Source organism: Gavia stellata, chromosome 1 (genome assembly GCF_030936135.1).
Source record: "Gavia stellata isolate bGavSte3 chromosome 1, bGavSte3.hap2, whole genome shotgun sequence".
Lineage (NCBI taxonomy): Eukaryota > Metazoa > Chordata > Aves > Gaviiformes > Gaviidae > Gavia > Gavia stellata.
The window spans coordinates 29,940,298-29,966,542 of record NC_082594.1 but is presented as its reverse complement, the minus strand read 5'-3'; the positions used below and the strand labels follow the sequence as shown (position 1 = coordinate 29,966,542).

At 37.3% G+C, this 26,245-nt stretch overlaps 1 protein-coding gene across 3 annotated transcripts in view; it reads right to left on the bottom strand.

Annotated features, from left to right (window-relative positions):
- Window positions 1–344: 344 nt before the first annotated feature.
- The window catches only part of INTS6 (integrator complex subunit 6), a 46,558-nt gene continuing 20,657 nt past the window's right edge, over window positions 345–26,245 (bottom strand). The window contains exons 5-18 of one of the 3 annotated variants that reach the window (XM_059831662.1): window positions 18,210–18,393; window positions 17,321–17,446; window positions 16,230–16,384; window positions 13,197–13,349; window positions 12,929–13,061; window positions 12,313–12,407; window positions 11,778–11,888; window positions 9,942–10,157; window positions 9,707–9,833; window positions 8,284–8,426; window positions 7,395–7,629; window positions 6,271–6,642; window positions 5,706–5,799; window positions 345–802 (exon numbers count right to left, since the gene is read on the bottom strand). In XM_059831662.1, coding sequence (XP_059687645.1) covers window positions 709–802; window positions 5,706–5,799; window positions 6,271–6,642; window positions 7,395–7,629; window positions 8,284–8,426; window positions 9,707–9,833; window positions 9,942–10,157; window positions 11,778–11,888; window positions 12,313–12,407; window positions 12,929–13,061; window positions 13,197–13,349; window positions 16,230–16,384; window positions 17,321–17,446; window positions 18,210–18,393 — 2,238 coding nt within the window. In that variant the 3' untranslated portion in view covers window positions 345–708. The remainder of the gene's footprint in view (window positions 803–5,705; window positions 5,800–6,270; window positions 6,643–7,394; window positions 7,630–8,283; window positions 8,427–9,706; window positions 9,834–9,941; window positions 10,158–11,777; window positions 11,889–12,312; window positions 12,408–12,928; window positions 13,062–13,196; window positions 13,350–16,229; window positions 16,385–17,320; window positions 17,447–18,209; window positions 18,394–26,245) is intronic. The other 2 variants (XM_059831740.1, XM_059831816.1) reach the window with 2 other exon arrangements.

The following is a 26,245-nucleotide window of genomic DNA, read 5'->3' as shown; positions in this document are numbered from 1 at the left end:
GCTAGTCACCAAATAGTGAAGCGCCACAGAGTATCATCCTACCATAGTTGCAATTCAGCATTAGCTTCCTTCCACTCGTTCTCTGATTAAGAACAGAATATCCAGTGATAAAAAACTGCTCTTCGTTCGTTAACACTGATACTAGAACATGGAAGGTCTGGAAAGGGAAGGCAAAATTAATCATTCCAATAAAAACCATACTCAATCCTACACAAAGATTAAAATAGAGCTTTTATTGATGGAATAACAAAAGTGCTTTTCTTAAATATTTTTCAAAATACATTTATACAACTTACAATAATATATCCAAAATAACTGTATATACAAAACATTACCTTGTTTAATGTATGTGCTTTTTTTTTTTTTGAAAATTACAAAGCAACTTTTTGGCAAAGTTCAACCTTAAGAGGTGATAGTTTTGAAGGTTGGATTAAGAAAAATAGAACCTGAGGGAAAGTGACACTTAAGTCCATGACAAGCAAGAAGTTCTCCATTTAGTTAAATAAAAATGTTTTTGTCATATTTTTCACATTACAAAAATAACAGAAGAGAAGAAAAAAAAAGATGATGGAAACTTTTCTCATCATTTTATAGAGCAGCTTCTCATTCTTTCAGGTATAGGAACTTGAGATAAGAGTGCATGTCAAAAATGAATGCAAGTAAGGACAGCAGTGCCCTGCTGTGGCTGTCTCTTGTGTGCAGTGTTTCTTAGCTGCTGTTGATATGGTTGACCTGATTGGATCTGCGATGGATTTCTTCCAGAAAACTCTCAAGCTGTTCTATCAGCATTCGTTTTTTAAACCTGTATTTAAAAAAAAGCATAATGGATGCACACAGTAATACACGAAACATTGTTCACAAAACTTTTACTGAACACTGGAAACTTCAGTTATTGTTTTAGGTACAGTGCATGATGAGGTTATATATACCTCATATGTATATACACTGTCTCCTAAAGTTCTGGTAAACTACTAACTTGCTTTTCCATTTAATGAGAGAATCCAAAACTATGCTTACTACAGTCTATTCTAGCACGTTGCTGAACATCACTCAGCCCTCAGAAAGCCAGGAAAGAGAGTTAAGTGTTAGCTGTTTCCAGAAGTAAAGTTCTGAAGTACAGAAGTAAAATATATGGCAGAAGAACTACAATCCTAAAGCTGGTAACAGCTTTTAGAGATTATTTGCATGCCTTCATAGTGCATTCACAAAAGTTAAGTGAAGTTGGTACTGGTGAATGAATAGCCATTACACAGTGTAGAGCAGATTTCCTGACAAGAGAATACAAATTAAAAGTTTGAGAAAGAAATTAAAGAAAATACAGACGTAATCCATACCTAGAGTCTCTGCAGTTCTATTCCATATTGATTACATAAATTTGAACAGCAGACCTTTTTGTCACCTTTGCTTACACCCCTGCCTTGGCACACACAGCTCCTTGCTGTTTCCAGCTAGCCCTCCCCCTTGCACCATTTCTGCATTTGAGAAGCCACCTCTGACCCATGCTTTGGCAGCTGTATGCATACTCAAAGATAAGCAGCAATTAAAAGATCACACACTTTCTCAACTCGGTACTATTCTGAACTATACACCGAGTTCAGTCCTTTGACCTTATTAAACACCGGCAAAAGCCTCTAGTCCCAGCCAGGCCTCCCGGTCCATGTTCTTGGCTCACAGAAACATGTCATCTGCCCAAATTCCCAGACCACAGACTTCCCCACAATCCCAGCTTGACTATGGGGTAACAAGCTCCCATTCCCAACCACTTACTATCTTGTTGAACACGCTTGCTCTGGGCTCTTACCCATCCTTCTCATCACAGTTCTCCTCAGTAACCCCACAGAAACCCCACACTTCAAGCACTGCTTCCCCTCTGTTCTTTGTCATTGCTTTCACAACTGCTCCCTGCTTGCTGAAAAGCATTAACCTGGGAAATAGTTAATTATTCCTCCTCATTCCCTCTAGTAAAAGTCAAATTATTTAAGCTAATAGCAAAGTACTTTACTGCAATATATCCTAGCGAAAATTTAACATGCTCATATTCTGTGCAAGTGACTGGGCAATGTTACTTTCCAGAATACCTTCAAGCCTCTCTGAAGCAGCTATACAAGTTAAGAGCAGACATTTCCTAGAAACTTAGAACTTGGTGGAAGGTGGGGAAAAAACACATTGCTAACTATTCTCACATTACTGTTGGCAGAAGAATTCAGGCTTACAGTACACTATGGCAGAGAACCACAGAATCATTAAGGTTGGAAAAGACCTGTAAGATCATCAAGTCCAACCATCAACCCAACACCACCATGCCCACCAAACCATGTCCCACAATGCCATATCCACATGTTTTTTGAACACCTCCAGTGATGATGTCTCTGCCACCTGCCTGGGCAGCCTGTTCCAATGTTTGACCACTCTCTCAGTAAAGAAATTTTTCCGAACATCCAGTCTAAACCTCTCCTGGCGCAACTTGAGGCCATTTCCTCTTGTCCTGTTGCTAGTCACTTGGGAGAAGAGACCAACACCCACCTCTCTTCAACCCCCTTTCAGGTAATTGTAGAGAGCGATGAGGTCTCCCCTCAGCCTCCTCTTCTCCAGACTGAACAACCCCAGTTCCCTCAGCCGCTCCTCATAAGACTTGTGCTCCAGACCCCTCACCAGCTTCGTCGCCCTTCTCTGGACACGCTCCAGCACCTCAATGTCTTTCTTGTAGTGAGGGGCCCAAAACTGAACACAGGATTTGAGGTGCAGCCTCACCAGCGCCGAGTACAGGGGCACGATCACTTCCCTGGTCCTGCTGGCCACACCATTTCTAATACAGGCCAGGATGCCATTGGCCTTCTTGGCCACCTGGGCACACTGGTGGCTCATATTCAGCCGTCTGTCAATCAACACCCCCCAGGTCCTCAAGCAGATCAACACTCCTGCCCAACTTGGTGTCAAGCCCTTCAGTACATCTCACTGAAAGTTTCCAAATGCCGAACCCCACAGCAAAGAATTTTTTTTCAAGGCAACAGAAACAATTTACCACACTAACTAATATTGTAATTAACAGAATTAAGCATTGACTCTAATTCAACTATTCACTCTGCTAGGAATATTAGTACCCTTAATAATAAATCTTCCTTGAGTAGTTCTAGCTATTAAGCATAAAGTTTCATTATTATTTTTAAGTTGGTAGTATTAATTCTTGCCAGCACTTTTATCATAAGTGGGTACTGCTCATCATTTTCTCTAGGTACACACTGGGCTTTGCTATGTGTATTAGTAGCTTAAAGCTCTTAATTTGGAGAATAAATAAAAAAGGAATTTAATTTCTCATACTGAGAAGTTGGTTGATTTGGAGAACGTTGATCTGTGTTTTATCAGCTTTTGCTCTAGACTATTCAGCAAAGAACAAAACCACTTATTCTTAGAGCTAGGACCATAAATGGATTGCTGTGCCAACTCCAGAAATACTGAAGACCTCTCTATGTAGGCTAATTCCTTTTAGCCCTTTCCTAAATAACTCTTCATTTTGTGCATCCAAAGTTATAGCCATCTATTGGGAAGTCATGTCTCTCATGTTCAGTAAGGACCCCTTATAAGCACTAATACTACCCCACCCAGGCTGAGACAAACCTGTATGAATAAGCATAAGAAAAGTCTTTGTCAGAATAGAACTAGCTAAGGATTTGAAATTGAGATGTGATATCTCCTCATCATTAATATTTTCACGATCAACTAGAAGGGAAAAAAAAAATCCATTATCTACCTCATCTTGATTTCTGCCTCTCAAAAGTGACAGCTTTTTGGCTATCAGAAGAGGAACTGTGGGCCAGTCGGTTTCCAAAGGAAGCTGAAAACTGTGGATTGTTTTACGAAATCTTCCTCTCCCCTCACAACTCCCTAATGGATTAACCTCCAGAATTCAATGGGGACTGTTTTTAAACACACACTTTGTTGCTGAAATGCTCAAAAGCTTTCTTAAGTCTGTGTTCAGAGTCAGAGCTCCTTGGAGCAGGGAAAGAGAGGAAGCATCCCAAATTTGAATTGCATTCCATGGCTTTGCAAAGGTCAGCTATCAGTTAACAAAACAAGGCTATCTTGACAACTCTGGAGAGCCTAGAGATGTTTCCTGCAGAGAGCAGGGAACCTTGGTTAAATGTGATAGCTTGCCTGGATAAGGAAAGAAGCAGAGAACTGAACAGTGATTGTAGGCAGTGTTATCCAGGTGGATAAAATGACCACACTATAAAAATCTAATCTAGGAGAGAAGAGGAAGGAGAGACTTTAAGCTGTTCCTACGCTCAAACCAATAAAAATTCAAGTTTAACAAGAGTCAACAGAAACAGAATTGCCAACCTTTTCCACCAGTAGATACAGAAAACTGTTGGCTATGGTGGGAAACAGGATTTAATTCTGATGCATCCAACAGCAACACTCAACCACTGACAAATTTAGTAGAGAGTCAATTCAAGATAACTGGAATAGGCTGTGCAACAGAAGTGAGAATTACAGATGATCTAAAGAGCCTAATTTTAGAGGCACAAATATTCCAACCCCACTAAGGGCTGCCACAGACTCCAGGAGCAACAGTATTGGTTTGGTGTGCTGAGACAGTGAGGAAGCATGTATAATCTACAGGCTGTGAAACAACTCTGACAGGTGATAGAACAATAAAGACAGATCAAGCAAAAGCATGATAAAGTAACTGTTGTTATAGGAAGAGCATGATCCATATAAATCTACATGCCCCACTGTGCTGGCAGTAGAAAGCTAGAGGAGCTGTATGGATGTCCAATATTCAGTGTACCTTAAACTGTCAGCATGGTTTTATTTAAAAATTACTTTGATTTTTATTTAATCATAAAATTTGTTTAATAATGCCACAGGAAAAAAGCTGACTACTACAAAAACAGATTAGAGAAAAAATCAACTATTCTTTGAGGCTTCTGAAACAAGCCTCAAAGTTACAGTTATATTTATTTTCCACACAAGAGGTTGGAATTATTAGTTCACTTCGACTCAAACACTATTGGTTCCAATCGTAATTACATGTTTCTCCTCTCTTTCCTCTTAGTAAAGATGTAGAAGGGTAAGCAAGTATGGTTAGTCTAAGGATGCTGTAACGAACACTTTCCACCTGGATTAACAACACGGGGTTTAAATCCTCAGCAAGTCTGTCTACTTCAGTGACAAACTACCTCCCATTTCCACAGCCCCAGACAGGACTACAATATCTCTGAAGGAAATAAATCTGAAGAGCAGAGACATACCTTTATGGAGCATACCTGGATCTCAAAACGATTTTTAGGACAAGATTTTGAGTTGATGCGAATAATGAATTTCAACTCTTTCTGAAAGCCTAATTCACAGTAATATGCAGTTCCATCAATTTTTCAAATTAGTAGTACACTCACACCTGAACTTTGGAACCTGAATGATTTTCTAAACTTACCTTCTGTTTCATTGTCCATCTACATTTACGGTGATTTGGCAGTTACAGCTGCTAACATTTTTAAGACAAAATCTGAGGCAAAAAGATAAGCTTGTGCAAACAACACACATCAGGAAGTTTATGTGTTTCTGTTTTTTTCTAGGGAATTATTTACTTGCAGTGCAAAGCATTGTATGGCAAGTTTCAAACAAAGAACTGCATGGTTGTCAAGCAGTTATGTATGGCAGTACATGGTACAGTTTTATAACATTAATACAATTCAGTTACCTACCTTGAAGCTTCTTTAATAACATTTTGTAAAAATATCAGTCGGGTTTGTAAGCTTCCTTGTACATGCTTCAGTAAAAAGAAGATTCTTTCATATTCTTAAAGATAAAGAGAAGACCAAAATCACAGTTACTTAAGAAATGCCTATACAGATATCTGTTGTAATAGATCTGAGTGAAATGCAACAGATCTCATTCAGCTTTTGTAAGCTTTTAGGATGTATCTCCTATCAACCAGGCCTGTAGCAATGACACATTGTTTAATGAACACTAACATTAAAAAACAGAGGATACTGCAAGTTTAGGATATTACTGGAACACCTAACAAGTTAATTCTAAAACTGATAATATAAAAAGTCCATTTATGACTTTCATAAATAGATAGGTATAGCAATGTTTTAATCACTCATCCAGGAAGTTTTAGCAGAGGTTTTAAAACAAATCTTTTCAGCTTTAAATTTATTTCGCTTCAGTCTCATGGTTCGGTATGTTTCTAAAATAGGGATCTAATATGAACTCTTTGTCTAGCTCTCATGCCAAACATCTGAAAGAGAGATTTGGTATACTTACTCCTTCCTGGTTTTCGGATTTCTTTCATTATTTGTGCTCTTAGCTCTCCATTAATCTCTCTGGAACTTCTGCAATGCACTGGTTTTCTCCCTTTGCTGGGTGAAGACACTGGCAAGTTCTCTTCAGTACTTTGTTCTTTACTACCTGTTTCCTCATGATTCTCCAAAAACCCATCAACATTCAAGTTATTCCCTAAATGTTCATGGTCTACATCTTCTGTATGAGCTGCCGGTCGATCCAGTGAATTGAACGGAGAAGAGGACATTGAAAACTCTGAATCCACAGTATTTGGGAAAACATCTGATGAAAGTGGGTCTGTAACATGATTCTCAACCACATCATCCATTGTAACCTCATTATTTGTTTCTGATGCTGAAAAAACAAAGATTACACTTGCCAGTTTCACATTGTTTATCATCTGATAGAAGTCAATGAGTCAGTTCAGTATTAAACTCTTGTAAAGCTATGCTCCAGCTTGTATAGTCTACTGTACATGCCATGCATACGAAAATGTGTTTGTGGGTTGTAACACTGAGCACATTACTCTATCTGCTGGCAATTAATGGCTTTAAAAAAAAAAATGACAGGTATATTCTTTATATGAAACAGGAAATTGCTATATGGACTACCAACAAAAGAAAAAGCACCTGTAAAATGTGCTTTTATGACATGCTTGTCTTTCCCCATTAAATTGAACTGACAAAGTTTACTTTAGTGTTGAACAGTGCACAAGACTGTTAACATAGCACCTCAGCTCCACACTAAGGGAAGTGAATTCACTGCACTACAGTAAAATTCAAATTAACTTCATGTTGTGATACTTCTGGAGCATCTGAATTCCCAGGCAAAGGAAGAACACCCTTCCGACTGTTTACATTGTCTCCTCATTTAAAACAGGAAATACATTGTTTATACTGGGAAGTTCATATGAAAAAGAATTCTGTCTGAAGGACTATATTAACTCTTTCTGTAATTAACCCCAGATGCACACTTAAATACTTCATTTTCAAAAATTAAGGATAAATTGGCCGTATTTGGGAAATCAGCCATGGTATTTCTACATAAACAAGTTTTTTGCATAAACTAAAAAACAAACTCGCCAAAGATGATGAAGATTCACTTACTTTTGTGAATAGGAATAGGTTTAACAAGGTCAGGCTGTGCTTGTGTGATTGGTGTTGGTGGCCCTTTTCCTCCAATGTGGTTATTCACAACTGGAGGAGTTTGTGGTCGACCTCTGAGCAGGGGGGACATACAACGTCGTCTTTTTGGAATCCCTTGCATATTTGGTTCTCCAGGTCTCTTGTGTTTATTTTGAGGTCCTGATACAAACTCATCTGCTTCATCTATCATCATTCCCTGGAATTAATTTAACAGGGAGAATTCTTAAACTTTATGCCAAAAACACATAATATAAAATGCAGTGAATGCTTTGATGTTATGATAATGTTTACCATGTATAAGGCAACTGTGTACAACATGCCATTATGTACTGAATTCTCAAATGTCGACCAAATCCTTCCTAAACTAAATCAATGTGCTTAAGGCCCTTATCCAACAGTCTGCCAAGTAAGACAACTGAGTGGGCACTCAAACTTCCTTTTCAGTAATTGCAAAATGACTCAAACACTTAGAAGAGCTCTAGATGATACTGGTAATTTGATCAGGTCCAAGACAGATTTGGACAAAAGGGAGAGTCCATGCTCTCAAAGTTACAGGAAGCGTTTTATGGGGCAAGTTTGGTAAAAGAAACATGATTAGGTATCAGCTATACTACAGTGACAAACATATTTCATTTCTAATACAATTCAGAGGCATAATACTGGTTTTCCAATAAAGACTGCCCTCCACAGGATACCATTGATGGAAAAACATCTGAGACACTTTCTTGTAAGCAGTACTTTTCCAAATACTTGAAAGTGTTTCTCCAATACATTACTCTTTGAATGGTCTAGTCAGCAGCGCACTCACTCACAATGGCACATTTTTAAAAAAGCTTTACAGAAAAGTCACCTTTTTGTCCAATTTGAATGGATTGCCAAACGTATGAAGCCTTCGTGGTTGATCAGGATCAAGCTCTCGAAGCGGAGAAGGTATTTGTTTTAGATACTCCTGGTAGTTTCCCATTTGTGCTATAGGTACGCTGTGAACTTGATCTATCATAACAGAAGGGTTTATTAATATATGATACTGCTCACCTTATGAGAATTTAGTCTATATCCACTTCACACCTCCAGTTTTCAGTCTTTTATCAAATGCATTAACAAAATAGATGTGCAAAACTCACCATTATTCTTGCCTAACTGGTATTTATAACATCATGTTTTAAGTGCAGGAAACTTGCTTAAATTAATCAGTATGTGTCCTGTGTATTTATTATTATGACAGGGAAATAAGCAATAATTGTCATGCATGGACATTAGTTTTCCAATGTGTTCCGTAACATTTCAATAGGGTAGATGGGTGAAAAACCGGAGACTGGGAACAAATTATAACTAAAACATTACTACAAACAAAAGATACGTTAATGCACAGTAGTAATGTCACACTGCATACAGCTTTGACATAACTCTACCCAGTTTTAGCCACCCAAAATGTAGTTGTTGAGACTAGCATTTTCCCAAAGCAACGGTGATTTTTGATCACTGGAATCAACAAATTCTTAAAATCCATAGGACCCGATTCTAAACTTGTTATGGATATAGTTAAAGTTGCCAAGCCTTTGATCAAGCAAAACGTAAGCTAGCCGAAATAGCAGAAAAAACCTAATGTTAGTTTTTATGTGGTTTAACCCCCTCCCCAAAGAGCAACTTCTCTGCATTTCACATTACATTATCACTTGATCACAGATGTTAATCTGACCTAAGTAGTGGCAGGACTAATGTAACATACACTTTCACTTGCATTGCCCTTCTCATTTTCTCCACTTATTTCATCATCTTCTGTTAGTTGCCATAAAGCAGTGCCAGAAGACACTGTAGAAAGGTAAAGGAATAAATTAGCAGACTACTGAACTATTTGCTGTTGGCCTAAAGGGCAAAAGAATCACACTGGCAGCACTCAGTAAGCAAGCTTACTGTTCCACTGCTCATAATCCACTTTATGGAGAGAGATCATAATGTTCAGAACTGCCCTGTGATTTTTTCTCAGATACATCATGAAAGTTGGGAAAAAACAGCGAACAAAGAATCTTATGTAAAAGCCCATGTCCCCTCGTACAGACTAAAGGACAGAGCAGTGAATCTGCAATCTTCTCTATCCTCACCATTTTTTCTTCCAATAAGTTATTTAAGGAAAAAAAATCTAAAATAACAAGCAGTTTAATGGCAGTATCAGACATCCACTAAGTTTTAAAGAACTATCTTATTTGTTACAGTCTTCATTTTTTTAGTACTAATCATATCACGGGTAGACAAAAAATAAACTGTTATCTAACCTTCATCTTGTCCTTTGAGGAACTTGCGAGTACTCTTCAGTAAATTAGATCTCATTCGTGTTAACTGATCCAAAAGATTCCTTCGGGGTATGTCATAAGCATTTCTAAAAGTCTGAGGTTTCAAATCCTATGGTTCCAGTAAATAAAGTTCCAATTAATATCATGTATGAAACAATATCTAGCATTTCAATGGAAGTATATTGAAAATAACAACATTACACACAGTGGTGCTTACCTTATTCAGCAAAGCTATTTGGAACCCAGCATACTCCTTCATATTGAGGTCTAGAGGTCTATGAGGAATTTCCCCAGTAATCCCCTGTAGCAGATGTTGAAAATCGTTCCTATGTGCCATAGACAGGTTGTGTGATCTGCTTCTGACCTTAATTCCAGTCTCTTGCGCTACCTTTTTGCCTACAGAGCCAATGACTCTATCGGACTCTATTTTGGCCTTAATTTGAAATAAATAAATAAATAAAATTGACAATATGCTCTTAAAAGGATTAGTCAGACTTATTCATTTTAAATTCGTACCTAGAAGATTCAACAATGTGCTAATACACTATGACGACCATAACCAGGATGAGTGCTTAAGGAGTGCTTAATACATAACAACTTAACGCTTACTACAATTTTAAATATAGTGAACAGTTTGTGCCTAGGTCTTCTGCATATTTCTCCTCTGCTGCCCTTTGTGGTATCTAAGCACCAATATGCATGCAATGCTTTTATTTTCATAAAATGCCATAATTTAACTAGTAACTTGCTGCAAATCTATCTGTACTCACATAGACTGTTTTCCATGATAACAGCTAAACACTGTAACTCTCAAAAGACCGATTCTCCCACAACTATAGTTGTGATCAGTCACACAGTGCTATCAATTTTTTAAATAGTCATAACGTTTATAAATATGAAATACATGATAATACCCAATTCTGTTTGGCTAGACAGACCTAACTCCCAATATTATGTTAGATTTGTACCAAAATTAAACATGTTCATAAATGCCAGCTTTTTGGCAGAATACAGTTGAACAAAGAGCCAAAAGTAATTTAGTAATACACCTGCCAATGTTGGTTTTGCAGTTTCACATAAATTTATAGACTACTCAAAATTTGAATACGTATTTATTAAGAATACTGAGTCTCTACTGGCAGTGCCTTTCAAAAGTTAGAAAAGCTTTAAGTACAACTTGCAGTGCATGTCATTACATTTTAGGAGTCTAAAACGTCTAGGTTGAGAGATCAGTTCACAGAATGCTGACCAATATAACTATGATTTAATAGGATATACTGTAAACTTCAAGAGGTTTGCTTCCTCAAATAATCATTTACATAAATGTTTTAAGAGAAAGCTGGTCTGTAAGAAGTCAGTAGCTAAGTTACAAGTACTTGGCACTACTGTTTCTTGAAGTTTCAAGCCTACTGCATTATTTTATTTTCTTGAACAAGAAAGTTTAACATGCACAGTTCAATGAAATAAAAGTGAAGGTAGCAGGGCAGAAATGCTTTAGCTGGTGCAGGAGACTAATCAAAGATACGGGCACTCTTCAGAACACAGTCAACAATTTCAAATGGTCACTTGCCACTTCTATGTCCATAAACTTATTTCAGATTCTGAATTATGTCAGTTTACTTTGTATCTACTGAACACTTTGCATTTCACTTCACAAGCCAAAGAAAGGACACTTTCTTATTCAGATGCACAAAGTACAAATCTCAATTTTCTGAAAAAATGCTAGAACTTCTTCAATATCTAAGGTAAGACAACATGTTTTCTTTTGGGCAAAAGTACCTTACTGTCTGTACAAGTAAAAATGCTCCTTAAACACACACACACAAAAAATCTCAATTTGTACCTCCATATCTATCTCTATAGTCCAGTCTATATTTAAATGTTAAGTTTTCCTTCAATTCAGAAAACCAAAATGCTTTTTTGCTTATTGCTTATGGGAAGGTATTAACTTGATCTTTCTGCTCTTTCTTCCTTCAAAGCCATTGAACTTGAGTATTTTAAGATTATCCTGATATTAGAATAACTTTTTACTGCTCTTTTGCTTCAACATTACCTGCTGACTCAACTTTTTCAGATATGAAATGACACTGTAACTAAGTCCATATTCCACATTGTCAGCTATAAGGTTTGGTGCTCCCATCATTCTCACAGCTTTCTTCAAAGGCTGAAACATGGAATATAATGTATAGTCATATTTATCTTTGTAAGTACTGTATACATACTTCAACTAACTGTATCCATTTCAAATAGAAACTGAGATCCTCAAAGTTAGAAAAGAAGAAAAACAAAGACTTCCAGGGCAGCAGTTTTTGTTGTTGTTTTAAAGCATTGTTCCATTCACACAGAATCAATTATTAACAGAGATATCATCTATAGACAAGTCACAGCTGATGAAATTTTCATAACATTTGGGTCTCACGCCTTCCACAGGACTCCAGTGAAAACAGTAAGTATCATTAAGCATGAAATTTAGCTATTCTCTCTGAAATTAATACATATTCTACTTGAAACAGGGAATACACCTATAATGGAAAGATAACTATAGTTACATAATAAAATAGCAATTTTAACACAGGAAGACATCTTACCCCAAGATAATAAGGAGGCATTGTCTTCAAATAGCTTTCAAATGACTGTCGCCATTTCAACGTAGGCTTTGCCTTGTGTACTTTAAACAAGTCATCTAATAGTTATAAAAAGAAAAGAGACAAAATGAAAGGCATGTCTAGACAGCATTGCATCTTTTTTTCTAATAAAAGAAACTCTCAAAGAAATGCCAATTCCTCAATCCTTAAATTAATATATGTATTTTAACATATATACACTAAACTAAATATACACACACCCAAGATTAATGCTGCAGCCAAAAGATGGAACCTTATAAATTATTTATCAAATTGAATTGGTAATTGAGACAACAGATTGGGAAAAATGGCTGCTACAATAATGACAGAAATGAGACCAAAATGTATGTGAAAGAATTATGATTAAGTAAATCACCTTACACATTGAGTTTGAGTCATGAAGGTCAGCCAATTGGTGACAAGTGAAACAAGTTACTGATGACAAACACATTGCTCAACATTCTGTCTCCTTTCTACAGGTGTGTGATTAATACTAGCATTAATTGCAGTAATCTATTTAGGTGAGATCAATTTTTCAATTGCCTACCACTGAAGAACATTTTTATGAAGTGGTATTTACCTAGCAGTGGAAGGAGGACTGGATAATTGTAAGGCATCACAAATAAATTCACACAATTCAGCGCTGTACTAGCTTTCAAGTAACCAAAAGGATGACCGAGTTCACTGTATTTTGCACTATTGCTTACATATACCTGCAATAAAACACATTATATTGTATGTAAATCCAAAATACTGTGTGCTGAAATTTTACATCCTATTTTGAGTATAGAATAAAGTGTACAACAGCATTCTATAAATAACTTCAATTCAGCATGCACTCTACTTGCCTGCCAGCAGGTCTGAGGGGATTTTCTTTCCAGGATAAACTGGGTCAGTGGTGAAGGTTCTAACTCGTATTTGTCAAAAGGCAGTTTGTCAATGACCATCGGTTCACAGTCAGTACAGGAAAATTTCACCACAGGATGAGATGTGCGAGGTGGCTAAACATAAGCATTCCACTGTTAACAAGCCTGCACGATTATAATGCAATTGCGCTATGACAACTAAAGTAATACAGGTTCTTTGAAAACAGACATATTTAAGGAACCTATTCAATACAGGGTTCATATTTATTCTTAATGAGTCCTAAGCAATTAATTGATGATATTAGCACTGTATTAAAATCTGAAAGAATCTTATTTTCTAAATAAATGTCAATTATTTTACCTAGTAAGTCTAGAACATTATTGCAAGTAAAACTTCTTGCATATACACAAAAACTTTGCAAATGGAAGTAAACCCCAGTGGGGACAAAAAAAAAAATCTTCAGTGCTACTCTTTTATTCCCTACAGCAGCAGGCGCTATACTTTTTCATTTGCTGACTTCCTCCAGCACTTTTCCTTCTTAGCAAATTTAACCGTTACAAAATTCAAACTGAATTATAAAGACCAAGAGCAGCATGAATTCAGGAAAAAAACCCAAGCTTTAGGAAAACTCACATTTTAACTAGGCCTGTGAAAAATTATTTCAATTCAAGCAGTTTAAGTGTTTGAATTTTAATCTTTTCATTAATCACAGGGAAAAGGCCTTTGTGCCTTGAGTTTCAAGTATAAGTTAACAACATATTTGAAATTTCTTTTGCTGCCAGGGAAAGCTGATTTTTTGTGTGTCATGAAAATTGGAGATGTACACCTTCCACTGACGGGTTTTCAGGAGAGGAACCTAAGCTCTTATACTTACCCTGAGCCTCCTCCAAGGCCACTAGAGTCTGGGTAAGAGCTCAAGCGGGAAGCCTCCTTCCATTTACTCTCTTTACAAGAAGGTAACTAATAAATACGTAAGATGAACTAGGGAAACACAGGGTTTCTTGGACCTTCCTACCACCTCACCTTGAAAGTAATTTTTCTACATCTATAAGCTCTAGCCTCTTCCTTTTAGGATGAGCCACCCAAATGTTATCTGCCCACAGAGCTGGTATCTTGCCTTGAGTGTCTCCACTCTGAGGAAGGTGTACTGTCCAAGTGCACACAAAACAGGAGGCCAAATCAACTGAAGGAACTGCAATTCTCTTCAAAGAAGATGCCTCCAATAAATAGTTGTGGTGGAGTTTTTGATCAAGCCATGAAGCAGTTATACTAGGAATAAAAAGGCTGCAAAAGAAGTTGAATGCTAAGACTTGAGAAGTCCAATGATCCTTGGCTGGACAGCAGAACTATTTTTACCTCAGAGCAGTGAGAGCAGCCATTTACATGTTCATCTGCCACCATAATTATTAGCAGACTTTCATATACATTTAAGAAAGCCTTGATAGTATCACTACCTACAGTACACGAAACAGTTCTTGGGGTAGGACTGTTTGAGACAACTCCACTGTGGATCAGGTAACAGGGAGGAAAAGAAAAATACCTAACTATGGACTCTTAAGCAGACAAGAGTTACAACATATGCTAAGTTTTAACACTATATTTTCAGAACAGTAAGGAAATACAAGTCTTGAAACACTATCGGCAAACTTAGCTCCCCAATATTGCATAAGGCAAGTTCAATGCGGAATTCCAATTGACGTCAAAAGGAATTTAGCTGCATGTGCAATAATCCAGTGCTATATATAGTTATGAGAGTTATACATGCTACAACTGAGAGAAGAATTTTTTTCTCATCTTCTCGCCATTTGGGTAAGTCAACCTCATGCTTTTAGCACATTTAGTTCAACAACTCTTCACTTGGCAAGATCTATTATAGCAATCTCAATGAAGATTTGCAGTAGCAGACAAACCGTACTGACTCCATACAGTGAATGAAGGCAGATATGCCACGGAGAGTGATTACAAGGAGTACACAGGACAGTTTTCTTACAGAGAAGCTTTTTAATATCCAGTACACAATGACATTTTGTTTTTTAAATTACTATAGAAGATTTACTTTTATTCATACATGCTAGCTGGGCTTTGTAGTTCAGAAGGGCATCCACGTCCTTCAATGAATGTGGCCACAGACACCAGCAATATCAAACCTGTAAATATGACTAAAATTTCATACTTGTATCACTCCTCAACAACCTGTATTTCAAAGGACTTTATATATTTTTCAAACAAAGGAGATAGAATTTATGAAAAGTTCAATGAGTCTGCTAGTCAGCACGCTAGTTTCAGATCAAAAAAACCACAAAAATTCAACAAAAATCACAATGAAATGCAGGGAAAAATTATAGAACTGCATTATTTCTACTTTAATGATTCTCAAAGATTAGCAGAAATACAAAAATGCATTATACTATACTAATGATGAGTTCTTAGACCCAACAAAAGGCAGTGGCATACATTATTTTATGAAAAAGAACAAATAAAATTAATTCTGTGGGGACTATTTAAAAAAAACAAGCTATCTCTACTTGGGATAAATTGAAGATATGGCTACACTGAACAACAGCAGATAAAATTACATTCACCTGCTAGAATGAAGACAGAACTATCACAAGGATTCAAAATTGGGAACATCATACTATCTTCTATTAATACCATCTGCGAGGCAATAGAATTTGATAGTCCATTATAAAAGTGCCACTTTATTTCTGGTTTGATATTTTAACAGAGTTCAAACAGAAACACTACATGCATGTACTAGGTCGACAAATAAACCTGTTACAGGCAGTTTCTTAATGCTTCAAAGTTACTAAAAAGCAAACCCCATAGTATTATTTGCTCATCAGTAATTTATCTGAAACAACTGTAACACAGGTTTACATGTGCCATTCCTTCTTGGGTTACACTGCTTTTACGGTTGCTCTAACATATCTCAAGATTTAAAAATCAGCGAATAGGAAATCCTGGAATATTCCCCCATAAACAAACCCTTTGCTTTATCTAACTTCAGTACGTACCAGCGTTGGAGAATTTTGATCTGGCCAAAAGGATTCAGGAACAGGCCAATGACCTATAGGAACCCCAGTTTTAGGGTTTGGTCTGACATAAATAAGTTTGTGACAGCTGTGCCAAGGTTGGGGTCCAAAGGGTCTAGATATATCCACCTGCCCATCTACAGAAGAAAAAGGCTTTATGAGTCAAAATAGTGTTACAACTCAAAAAGAGTATTAAACAACAACAGTGAAGAGTTTAAGAACTATAACCCCAGGGAAGCTCTTCCTGCAGTTAATATTATTTCTAAGAATAGCAGATAGGTCTCAGTAAGCATTTCTGCAAAAACCCAGAAACTATGAGAAACCAAATAAGCACTGAATGTTTACAGGATCAGAGCTGAGAAAGCTAATTATCTGGAGCCCTTCATAATAATCAGTTTCTTTCTCCTCTCATTGTTATTACCAGATAACCTTCAAATCTCCATGCATAAAAAAAATCCATACGCACGACTAATACTCCTGGACTAACTTTTTATTGCAGCAAAGCAGGATTTAAAAAACCCCACAAACACTTCCCAGTAACATCCTAAGAGGGACCTAGCTAAGCCATTTAGAATGAGAAGTTAAGGCTGCACAGCCATATTTGCTATTTTAACTCTTAATGCAGCCACTTCAGTACATTAAACAAAAAAGGGTAAGTGTATAAACCCACAGTATTTCCATATCAAGCTATTTACATTTCTAGCTCATTGAAAACTACTGCTTAAAACTCATTAATCCATTTAACTATGCTTAACATGAATAACTGCATTTAAGACTACCTGAGCAATATGACCAAATGTAGAAGGTGGTTTTTTGGGGGGGTTTGTTGGGGGTTGTTTTGTGGGTTTGTTTTTTTGTTGTTTTTTTTTTTTTAAACACACTGTCTAGCAGCTATAGCCAGTATTTTGAAAAAGTACAACAGAATTTCAGAAGTAGCAGGTCCTTTTTGTAGTAATGTCTTTTAAATTGCAACATTTTTCCTTTTGTTTTGGCAACTATTACATTAAGTTGACTAAATTATGTTGATAGTCATCCCTGCCACTTGATTTCACAGTGTAAAAAAATTCAAGTACCATCAATTGGTGAGGGATCCGGTCCAGCTTTTTCAAAATTTATTACCACTCCACTTTGCACTTTTTGCACCAATGACTCAAGACACTGATTCAGCATTCTTGGAGAGCACACACAATATGATCGACCTAGAATAAAACAGTCAAGGTTAAGGTTGTTCAGTGTTCCTGCCCTTATTTTAACTTGGATCATTCAAAACTGTTCACCCACCACACACATTGATTTATGTATGGATCACTGATTTAAAGCTTCTCCTGAACACTCCCTCTTTGTTTAAGCAGCAAGGCAGCCTAGTGAAGCAGTGACAGTGTTACATGCACCTCATTGGAAATGTTTGGGTTTTAGCCCCTTAATGACTTTAACTCAAATTCTTAGTTGCATTCATGGAAAATGGGCTCCCCCTTGTGACAGACATCAACACTTAACTGTCCATGAATTTCAGTCAAAGCACGGTTAGTATAGCCTACATTAGTCAGAAAGCAGTGGAATCAAATCCTTTTGAAATGCTTTTTAAATCCCTTTGCTTGCTTTCTGTCACATCCCCTCCAATGTGTCAGAAGTATCATTATGTTTTTAATATGTGATGTAATCAAAAACTTTTACAAACAAATTATAAAATTAATGCCTGACTTTGATCTGGAATATAATTTCTAAGACATTAAGAATATGAGTTATGATGGAGAGAAAAGTATCAATTTTGCACATTAAACTGTCTGTAGCTTCAATGCAATAAGTGTCTTTAGTTTTATTATATCAGAGTTCTGAGTTTTTACAAGTAATGTAAGAACTTAGAAATACTTATTCCAAAACATGGACATGGATCAATAGAACAACAGAATTAATTTTCATTTTCAAAAGTAGTGACTTGTCAAAGGAAACCAGGGCATTCACCTCCTGTGACTTCGCACATAGGTGTGATTGCAGAGTCATCCACAGGTACCCCTGTCATCTGTTCTGATTCTGGTGCTGTAATACCGGGCAAACGGAGAACCAAAGCAAATAGCCTCTGATCCCATCGAAAGGGTTCCTTAGTCAACTCACTTCCAGGTAGAGGAGAATTGAGAGGTAAATGGAGCTGAAAAGGTATTTAAATCTGTCAACATACTGCTTTTTAAAAAAATAAAAATTCAGGTTACATAGTGACGGCAATTCACTCTATATAAACACATTTATAACCTCTCCACTGGCATTTATAATTTGATTCAGGTACTGTACATTACAAGGCAAGACACCCATCATTTAATCAACACTTCAAACATTTCAAGGCAACATGATGCACAAAGTTGAGAGTTACAAACCAAGTGGGACAACCAATTTTTAAAACTGATCTAAACTTCAGAATCAATAGAGTATTTTCTTTAGAATTTCAGCACTAAGAACTGCTCATTGCAGTGTTCTTTTGTTCAAACAATTTTTTTCAGAACAGGCCCATTCTCAGCTCAGTCTTTTCTCCATTCTTCAAGATAAAAAGCACAACTGAATGAAAAGGTAATGTTAATCTAAGACTCCTGCAGAAGAAATATAACTTGGGTATAGTTGCTCAAAAATACCTAGCTGCCAGGTTGACCCACTCCAAATAACTCAGCTTCAACAAGTGAACTAATGTGGTGTTTATGTTATAGAATCAGAAGGCAGAGATTTTACGTAACTTGGGTATATCCCACAACTAAACTCATGACTGTGATTTAAGTGAAAAGCAGAGATTAATATTAAAATCAACACTTAAAAGCAAAATGAGTTCTCACTTTTAGGTAATAGATAACAATAGCCACAGCTACCCATACAAGGAAGAACTGCTTGCCATGTGCCATTGTATTGCCTCTGTCTGGGAAGAACTACACAAAAGTTTTAGTTCAAAATATTGAAGATACCATCCAGGGAATACAATACATGGGAGCATTTCTTTTTGCTTTAATTCCCAGAAGAGACAATAAAGAGATTCAAGTTTCAGGCTTCAAGCATGCTGCACTAAAGATACAGCAATGCTCAGAATATTATTTATTAACCACTAAAAGCAACAGCCAGAGAGACTAACAGAACATCTGAAATTCCCAGGGTTAGCAGTAGTTTTATAACTAGTTAACTGAAACAAGGAAAAAAAAAATATCAATGCTTTAGCTTCTAAGGGACAGCACCAGGCATTCAAAAGACTCCAGCCTCTCTTTTTGCATCAAGATACCTCAACACAGAGATTAGTGGGAAAAAGAAAGCTTGTCGAAATATTCAACTACGGAAGCCCTGAACAGATAGAGCAGACTTACAACAAGTATTTACAAGTTTCAGAAAAATTTGGTAAGATCCCTAGCTGATGATACCACTGTCAGTACAAGAAAAATTCTCATTTCATCTGGAGCACTGCAGCCATAAAGGGGGGGGGGGGAACAGAAATCCCCAAAGCAATGACTCAAGTGGTGCTAACAGTTCCATTACCTAGCCAAATACAAGAGTTAAGCCCAAAAGCTGAAGCAAACTCAACAGTTTCTCAAACACTTTCCTTCTCATGCAGCATTCAAAAAATCCCAATTCTCAGTCTCAACTCTATGTTAGCAAAGGAAACTACCAGTATGTTCTCCAAAGCTTGATGGAAGTCCACAAAAGAACCCATGAAAAATTGGCTTCATTTTTAGTTCATAGTGGTTAGTTAAGGAGTTTGCAACAAGCTGTTGAAAAGGTTTTTTGTTTGCTTGTTTTTAAGATATGAACTTGAAAGCATTAAACCTTATTTTCAAACTGGAAACCTCAGCTATTTCTATTCACATAATTGCAAGCATCTCATATTGGGAAAAACACAGGTCTTCATGTTTGAAAAATAATAAATTTATTGATACAATCTCAAAGCCAGGAACAAACACAACAAACACACTCTCATAACATATGAGCAAGAATCAGAACACTTTGGACTTTTCAGCGCACCTGATGCTTCCTCCTGTATTTCTGCTTTTGCTGATGCAAGCAGAGAGCACATGCGAGAAGAGCACTATTTTCCCCAAATGTTTCACGTGAAATTGGTCAAAGGGCATTCAGCTATGTACCTGGTTTATTACTGATTCACATGCATGTCTTTTCCCTTTTCACCCAAAGAGCCAGCAATGCCTGCCTGGCAAAGGAAACTCAGTTAAAAGAATAGCCACATTCTTAGTAAACAGCCTAGAATCTTGACTGTAAGAGGACTCAGTTGCAAGCACTGCCTTGTCCTCACTTGGGACTATTTTTAAGAAATGCTGTTCACCAAACTTTCCTACTTAGATCTGATCGAACAGAAGATTTACTAGCTCTGAAGGGTACATTTCATTTGCAAAACATACCTCTGTAATAGCACTGTTTTTCTTCAGGCAGCATATATACATTAGGGTTTTTTATATACATATATTTATACATAAGTATCCACCAGACCCTGCACCAGCTCTATGCTACCAGTTTATCTCAAACTACAAAACCTTTCTTTGACTCAGATGGTTATATTGAGAGAATCCCAAAACCAAACAGTACTCAGGAGCAGGCCATTGCATTATATACATATAACTACCAGAAACATTTTCAAACTGTAAGACGACATGCAAAGCCATCAGCATCAAGTCAAATGTCCTCACTTTCTTTCTCACAGTTTAATTCTGGTTAAATTTAACATCCATGTTACTGGAGAAGTTACAGATTCAAACCAGGCCTCATTCTCCACAGACAGTAACTTGGTCTTCTCACCTCCAGTTACTCTTTTTTTTTAAACTGATATTGTATTACCATAGCAACTGCATACCTAGCAGAAAATAAGATGGGCCTAGAAATGTACATCTTGCATTTCATTTCTCTTTCCCCACACATATTTCAATATAAAGGCATGCACATCTTTTCCTCTTTGTCCTTCATATTGGTTGTCAAGAAAAAGATAGACTGAACAATTTAAAGGGAAGTTATTTACCAGCAACGGTCTTCAACATGTTGTCTATATATAATCACACACAACTGTCCTCCCAGCTTAGTACTAAAAACCAGCTGTTTTGTCTCAACACTAGTTTGTAGGAGCATACACAAACCCTACCTTTCCCAAATGCCATAATGCTACAATAACAGAGCAGTGTGTGCCTTATGCCCCTCTTCCTTGCCTTTAAACCCACTAAAATGTTCACGAACTGAGAGGGGTTGGAGGACAACCTGTTACTGAAGAGATCTTAAAGAACCCTGTTATAGGTGAGCAGGTCTTTTGTTTATTCTGAGTCCTTGTTTCTACATACATTTATGCAATCATAAGAAGCAGCACAGTCTGAAATCCTCAAAAAACATCAGAGGATCCTAGAGACCCTAAGCTGAATAAAAGCTAGATCAGCATTAGAGAACTCTGCAGTGACATGGTAGTTGGTGAAAGAGTGTAATGCTCTTCTGGCAATGACTGCATATACAGGCTCATACATGACAATGGACAGCACTAGCACTGCTTAAGCCTTAGTACCCAGGTAATTACAGGCAGCTCCATGTTGAGAAATCTCATAAAAGGTTGTTACACGATTAGGTACTCAATAAAAATATCCATACAGAGACAGTTAACTTCTTTGTCTTTTTGTAGCTAAAAAAAAAATCTTTAAAAAAAAAAATCTATCTGCAAGTAACCTTCCTTGCAGGCTTTTCCGGTACCCATAAAAAGACAAGACACATCTAACATTCCAAACAAATGCAGCATTTCATCCTTAGAGGACTGAAGGACTAAGGATGGGCAACAAGATTCAAGCTGAGCTGAGAAAACAAGCCCTTTATAGACTGAAAAAGTCTACTTAGAGTTAACAACAGCGTTATGTTTTCCTATCTTCTTCCAACCAATCATATGCAGTTATAACACAGAGACAGAAAGCCACAAATCGTTCTTCCATAGGAAATAACAAGATCACAGAGAGACACCAGGTCAACTGACACACCATGTCAACGACATTATATACTTGGCCATTCGATGCTAGCATTAACCATAAGTGCACACTGAGCTGATAGTTACACAGAATTCAAACGTCAAGAGTTCTGGGGCTCAGTGCCAAATGCTGTGATCCTGGCAACTGCTGCTAACAGGAATAACATGGATAAGGAAGGACAGGAACATACATCTAATAAGATCTGCCCCATATTTCTTGCAGTTTGTTTAAAAAAAAAAAATCAAGATTTTTAGCTGGAGGAACCACGGTTTCTTGCAGTTTGTTTAAAAAAATCAAGATTTTTAGCTGGAGGAACCACGATTAAAAATATTATGGAGCATTTACAGTTCCTGATTACTCCTGAAAGTAAGCAGGACCTTGCCACTTGTTACAGTTATTATAGCAGGGTTGCAAGATGATCAACCCTGGGAAGGATCAATGTGACAATGCCAAACAGTTCTGGGATGAGGAGTCAAAAAAATCACTGATTCCTCCTGTGAGTCTCTAATAACTAGAAGATCAGAAGAATGACAACATACAGAAGCCAAGCAGCATTGCTCATGCTTTTTGTTTGCATAATCATTCATCAGAATGTATCAGTTGGTCAATAGCCCAGCGTCAGTCTTGCAAACAGGAGTTTAATGCTTTCTCTTACAACAGAAGGTATGTAGAAGGAAGACAAGGGAAGATAGCCCAGAAGCTGCAAAACTGGAGAAGTATGACATTTTATTTCATAATATAAAGAGGAATAAGAGAAATTCCCTCAAGCAATTAAACGCTTGTTAAAGGAAAGATCAGGAAAGGGCTAAGACCAAATCTGAGGGATCAGGCCAGAAGTGAAAGCCACCCCAAGAGGAATCCATAGCATGAGTCCAATAATTAATGACGGTATTCCAACAGTATGAGCCCATCCCTTCCTCAAGTTGTGACTGGGACAAGTGAATCCAGGAAAGAATCTGGTCAACACGCCATGCTGAACATAGAAATGATGCTGACACTCTTCAGTACTTCAGCACTGGTGCATTAGAAGTCAGTGCCAGAAGGGACAGGACTGAAAATCCTATAAACTTGTGCTGGTGAAGATGATAATTGCATAAACTGCATCATTTCTGTCTTCAGTTTGAGGAACCACATCCATCAGAAACAAGGTAGTGCTGAATGGGTAAGGCTCTTTATCTACAAAACCCATATTAAATTCCACAAAGGAACAGGACATCTGAAGAATTCAGTAAGAGCTCTGAAACAGGGTTTAAGCTTGACTGCTTCACACTAGGGCAAATGACAGTGTTCCCATAGTGATAAAGCTGATTTCACTGGTAAGAATGCAAATGTTCATCTGAATGACAAAGCTTTGAGAAAACTTGCCTCCAGGTTCCATGCTGGCTTCACAGGCTTTCCAAAAACAACATTCTGTCGGTTCTCTTGTATGAAAGTTTCAAAAGAACTAAAAATGTACTGCCTTAGTCCATGATAAGAACTTTGCATAGGAATTAAAAACACTGTTGTCATAGCCAGTGGGATATGATCACTTCCAACACCAACTCTGAAAAGCCTCTCTCTAAAGTCAAAACCAAAGAACAGAAAAGACATTTGAAAGTGGCCAAAAAGCTTTGTTATTGAACAGAAGAGCAACAACAGACTTCCATGTTCAGGGTGCTGTTACTGTATTAATTCTGCTTCATTTCTGCCTGTCCAACTTGAGACATAACTGTAAGGAATGCTCAAGATACACTAAGAAAAATTCTGATCAATAGGACACAAGTTGAGAAAAGCAAAAGATCATCCCTGAAAGACAGAAGCACCCTTGGACGCTTTGTTCTCCTGCTCTTTGATGGTGTTAAGGATGTTCCTACCAGTACAGCTATGGCAAAAGAGACAAAAAAAAAATATCACGTCCATTTCTGGTGTGAAATATATACCCTGTAAATACACATGGAAAAGCACTCGAAGAAACTTGCATTTTGTCTTGCAGGAAGTAAGAGCAGTGGCCACTTTGAGTTCCTCCAGAAGGCAATGCCTTTAAATTTGCTCATTTACCAAGAAATCATGAGTCACTACCATTAGTAGAGCAGATTCTGCATCTCTACAATGTAGTTTAACAACCATCAAATCACTTAAGTGTCAAATTTGTCCCAATGTCACAATCATGACACTAAAACTCTGGGCATAGCACACACTTACCAGTCAGCACCACTCATAAGCCAAGCCTAAATTTAGTAGATTAAAGGCCACCAGAAACCCCATTTTCTCAACATAAGTTACAACAATTTAAAGATGCGAATGTGTGACCAAATGGTTGCCTGACTGTAAGAACATGTCCTTTTGTGAAAACTAAGGTGAAAAAGTTGTACCCACATTTGAAGGAAAAGGAACACAAAAAACTTGCTGGCTATAAAAAAATCCTAACTCTTGCTGTAAGAAAAAGAGCTCATGACAGCCAAGAGAGCTTTCTTACCTAAATCATTTTGGATAAATGAACAAGATGAAAGGAAATGTAATGTAGAATCATAGAACTGTGTACATTAGAAGGGACATGTGAAGGTTATACAATCCAGAGCCTTCTGATTGCTCAGGGCCTTGTCCAGCTCCGTTTTGAGCATCTGCAATAATGGATATCTCACAACTACTGGAAAACCAACCTATGCCAGCGTTCAATCGCCCACACAGTTAAAATTTTTCTTGATATCGAATCAGAATTTCCCAAGGTACAATTTGCAGCTGTTGCCTCTCATCTCGGCCCTGTGCACCTCCAAGAAAAGCCAGGCTCCCTCCCCCATTGAGTTGTTGCAGATGGTGGTAAGACACCCCCCACAGGCTTCTCTTCTAAAGGCTGAACAAACCCAGTTCTCACCCTCTACCCAGACGTCATTTGCTTCACCCCCTGAGCATCTTGGTGTCCCTCACTCCAGGATGTCAAAGTCAGATTTTACAAGTTAGTCATCTGACAGCAGAGAAGTTGTTTCTCCTCAAGAAGGGACTTACACAGCTAAGTGATTACCCAATTAGCTCTTAAAGAACACAAAACAGTATTCTGCTGCTAACAGCACTAGATGTTGTAGAAGGCTCTAAAAGTGTCACACTACTCTCTGTTTAATTAACACTTGCTCACTGACAATCACTGTAAATATGAGGCTGCTATTCTACTCAGTATTTTGGACCACACCAGATCTATCACTGGATTAAGCTGAAAATAGCTTATGGGGTAAAAAAACATGATGAAAGTGAGGTTTTATACAGATAACCTACTTAGTATTACGTATCCAGGCATTCCCTTTCAGTTACTGGCTATTTGTTAGTAGTCCACATAGAATTATGAGGTCATTCAACTTTCTTCCTCTAAGTCAGATAAATTACAAAAACACTCAAATACCACTTTCCATACAAACAGCTTCCGTAAGTGCTGTAAGAATGTGATATAATAGTGTCAGGAGAAATTGAAGTACCTAATGAATAACGACATATGACAAGTTAATCTGTGTAGTCAAATGTGGTGTACCACATGGAAAAGTCTGAATCCTCCCCTGAAGCTTTAGGAGAGACCTTTGGATATTAATCTTTTCCCTGAAAAGGGAATGAGTTTAGGAATTTCTTGTCATCGTTGTTGTTTTTTCTACTACTGCAGGGAATGGGCACTGAGCGGGTCAGACCAACCCTATCCCTAGTGACCTCTTCCATCTTTTTAAGGAAAGAATTCAAAGCAGCCAGTAAGTTAAGAGAGTTCAGTGCCTCAGCATTTGCTATAGCTCTGAGTTTGCCAGATGTCTGAGCAGGTACACCAGTATACTAAGAGCTGGTGTTTTAAACTGCTCTACAGATTTAATTTTAAATACATTTCTTCAGCTCTTATCTTGGATTATAAGGACACTACTGATTTGATTATAATCACTTTAAGAGCCCAGTATGAAAGAAGTACGTATTTCACATAATCCCTACTGGTCACATCACTACATTAATTTGGGTGTATACATAAAGAATTTGTATCTAGACCAGTTAAACACATACACGTTTTACAGAAATCAATTTCTTCTGCTAACA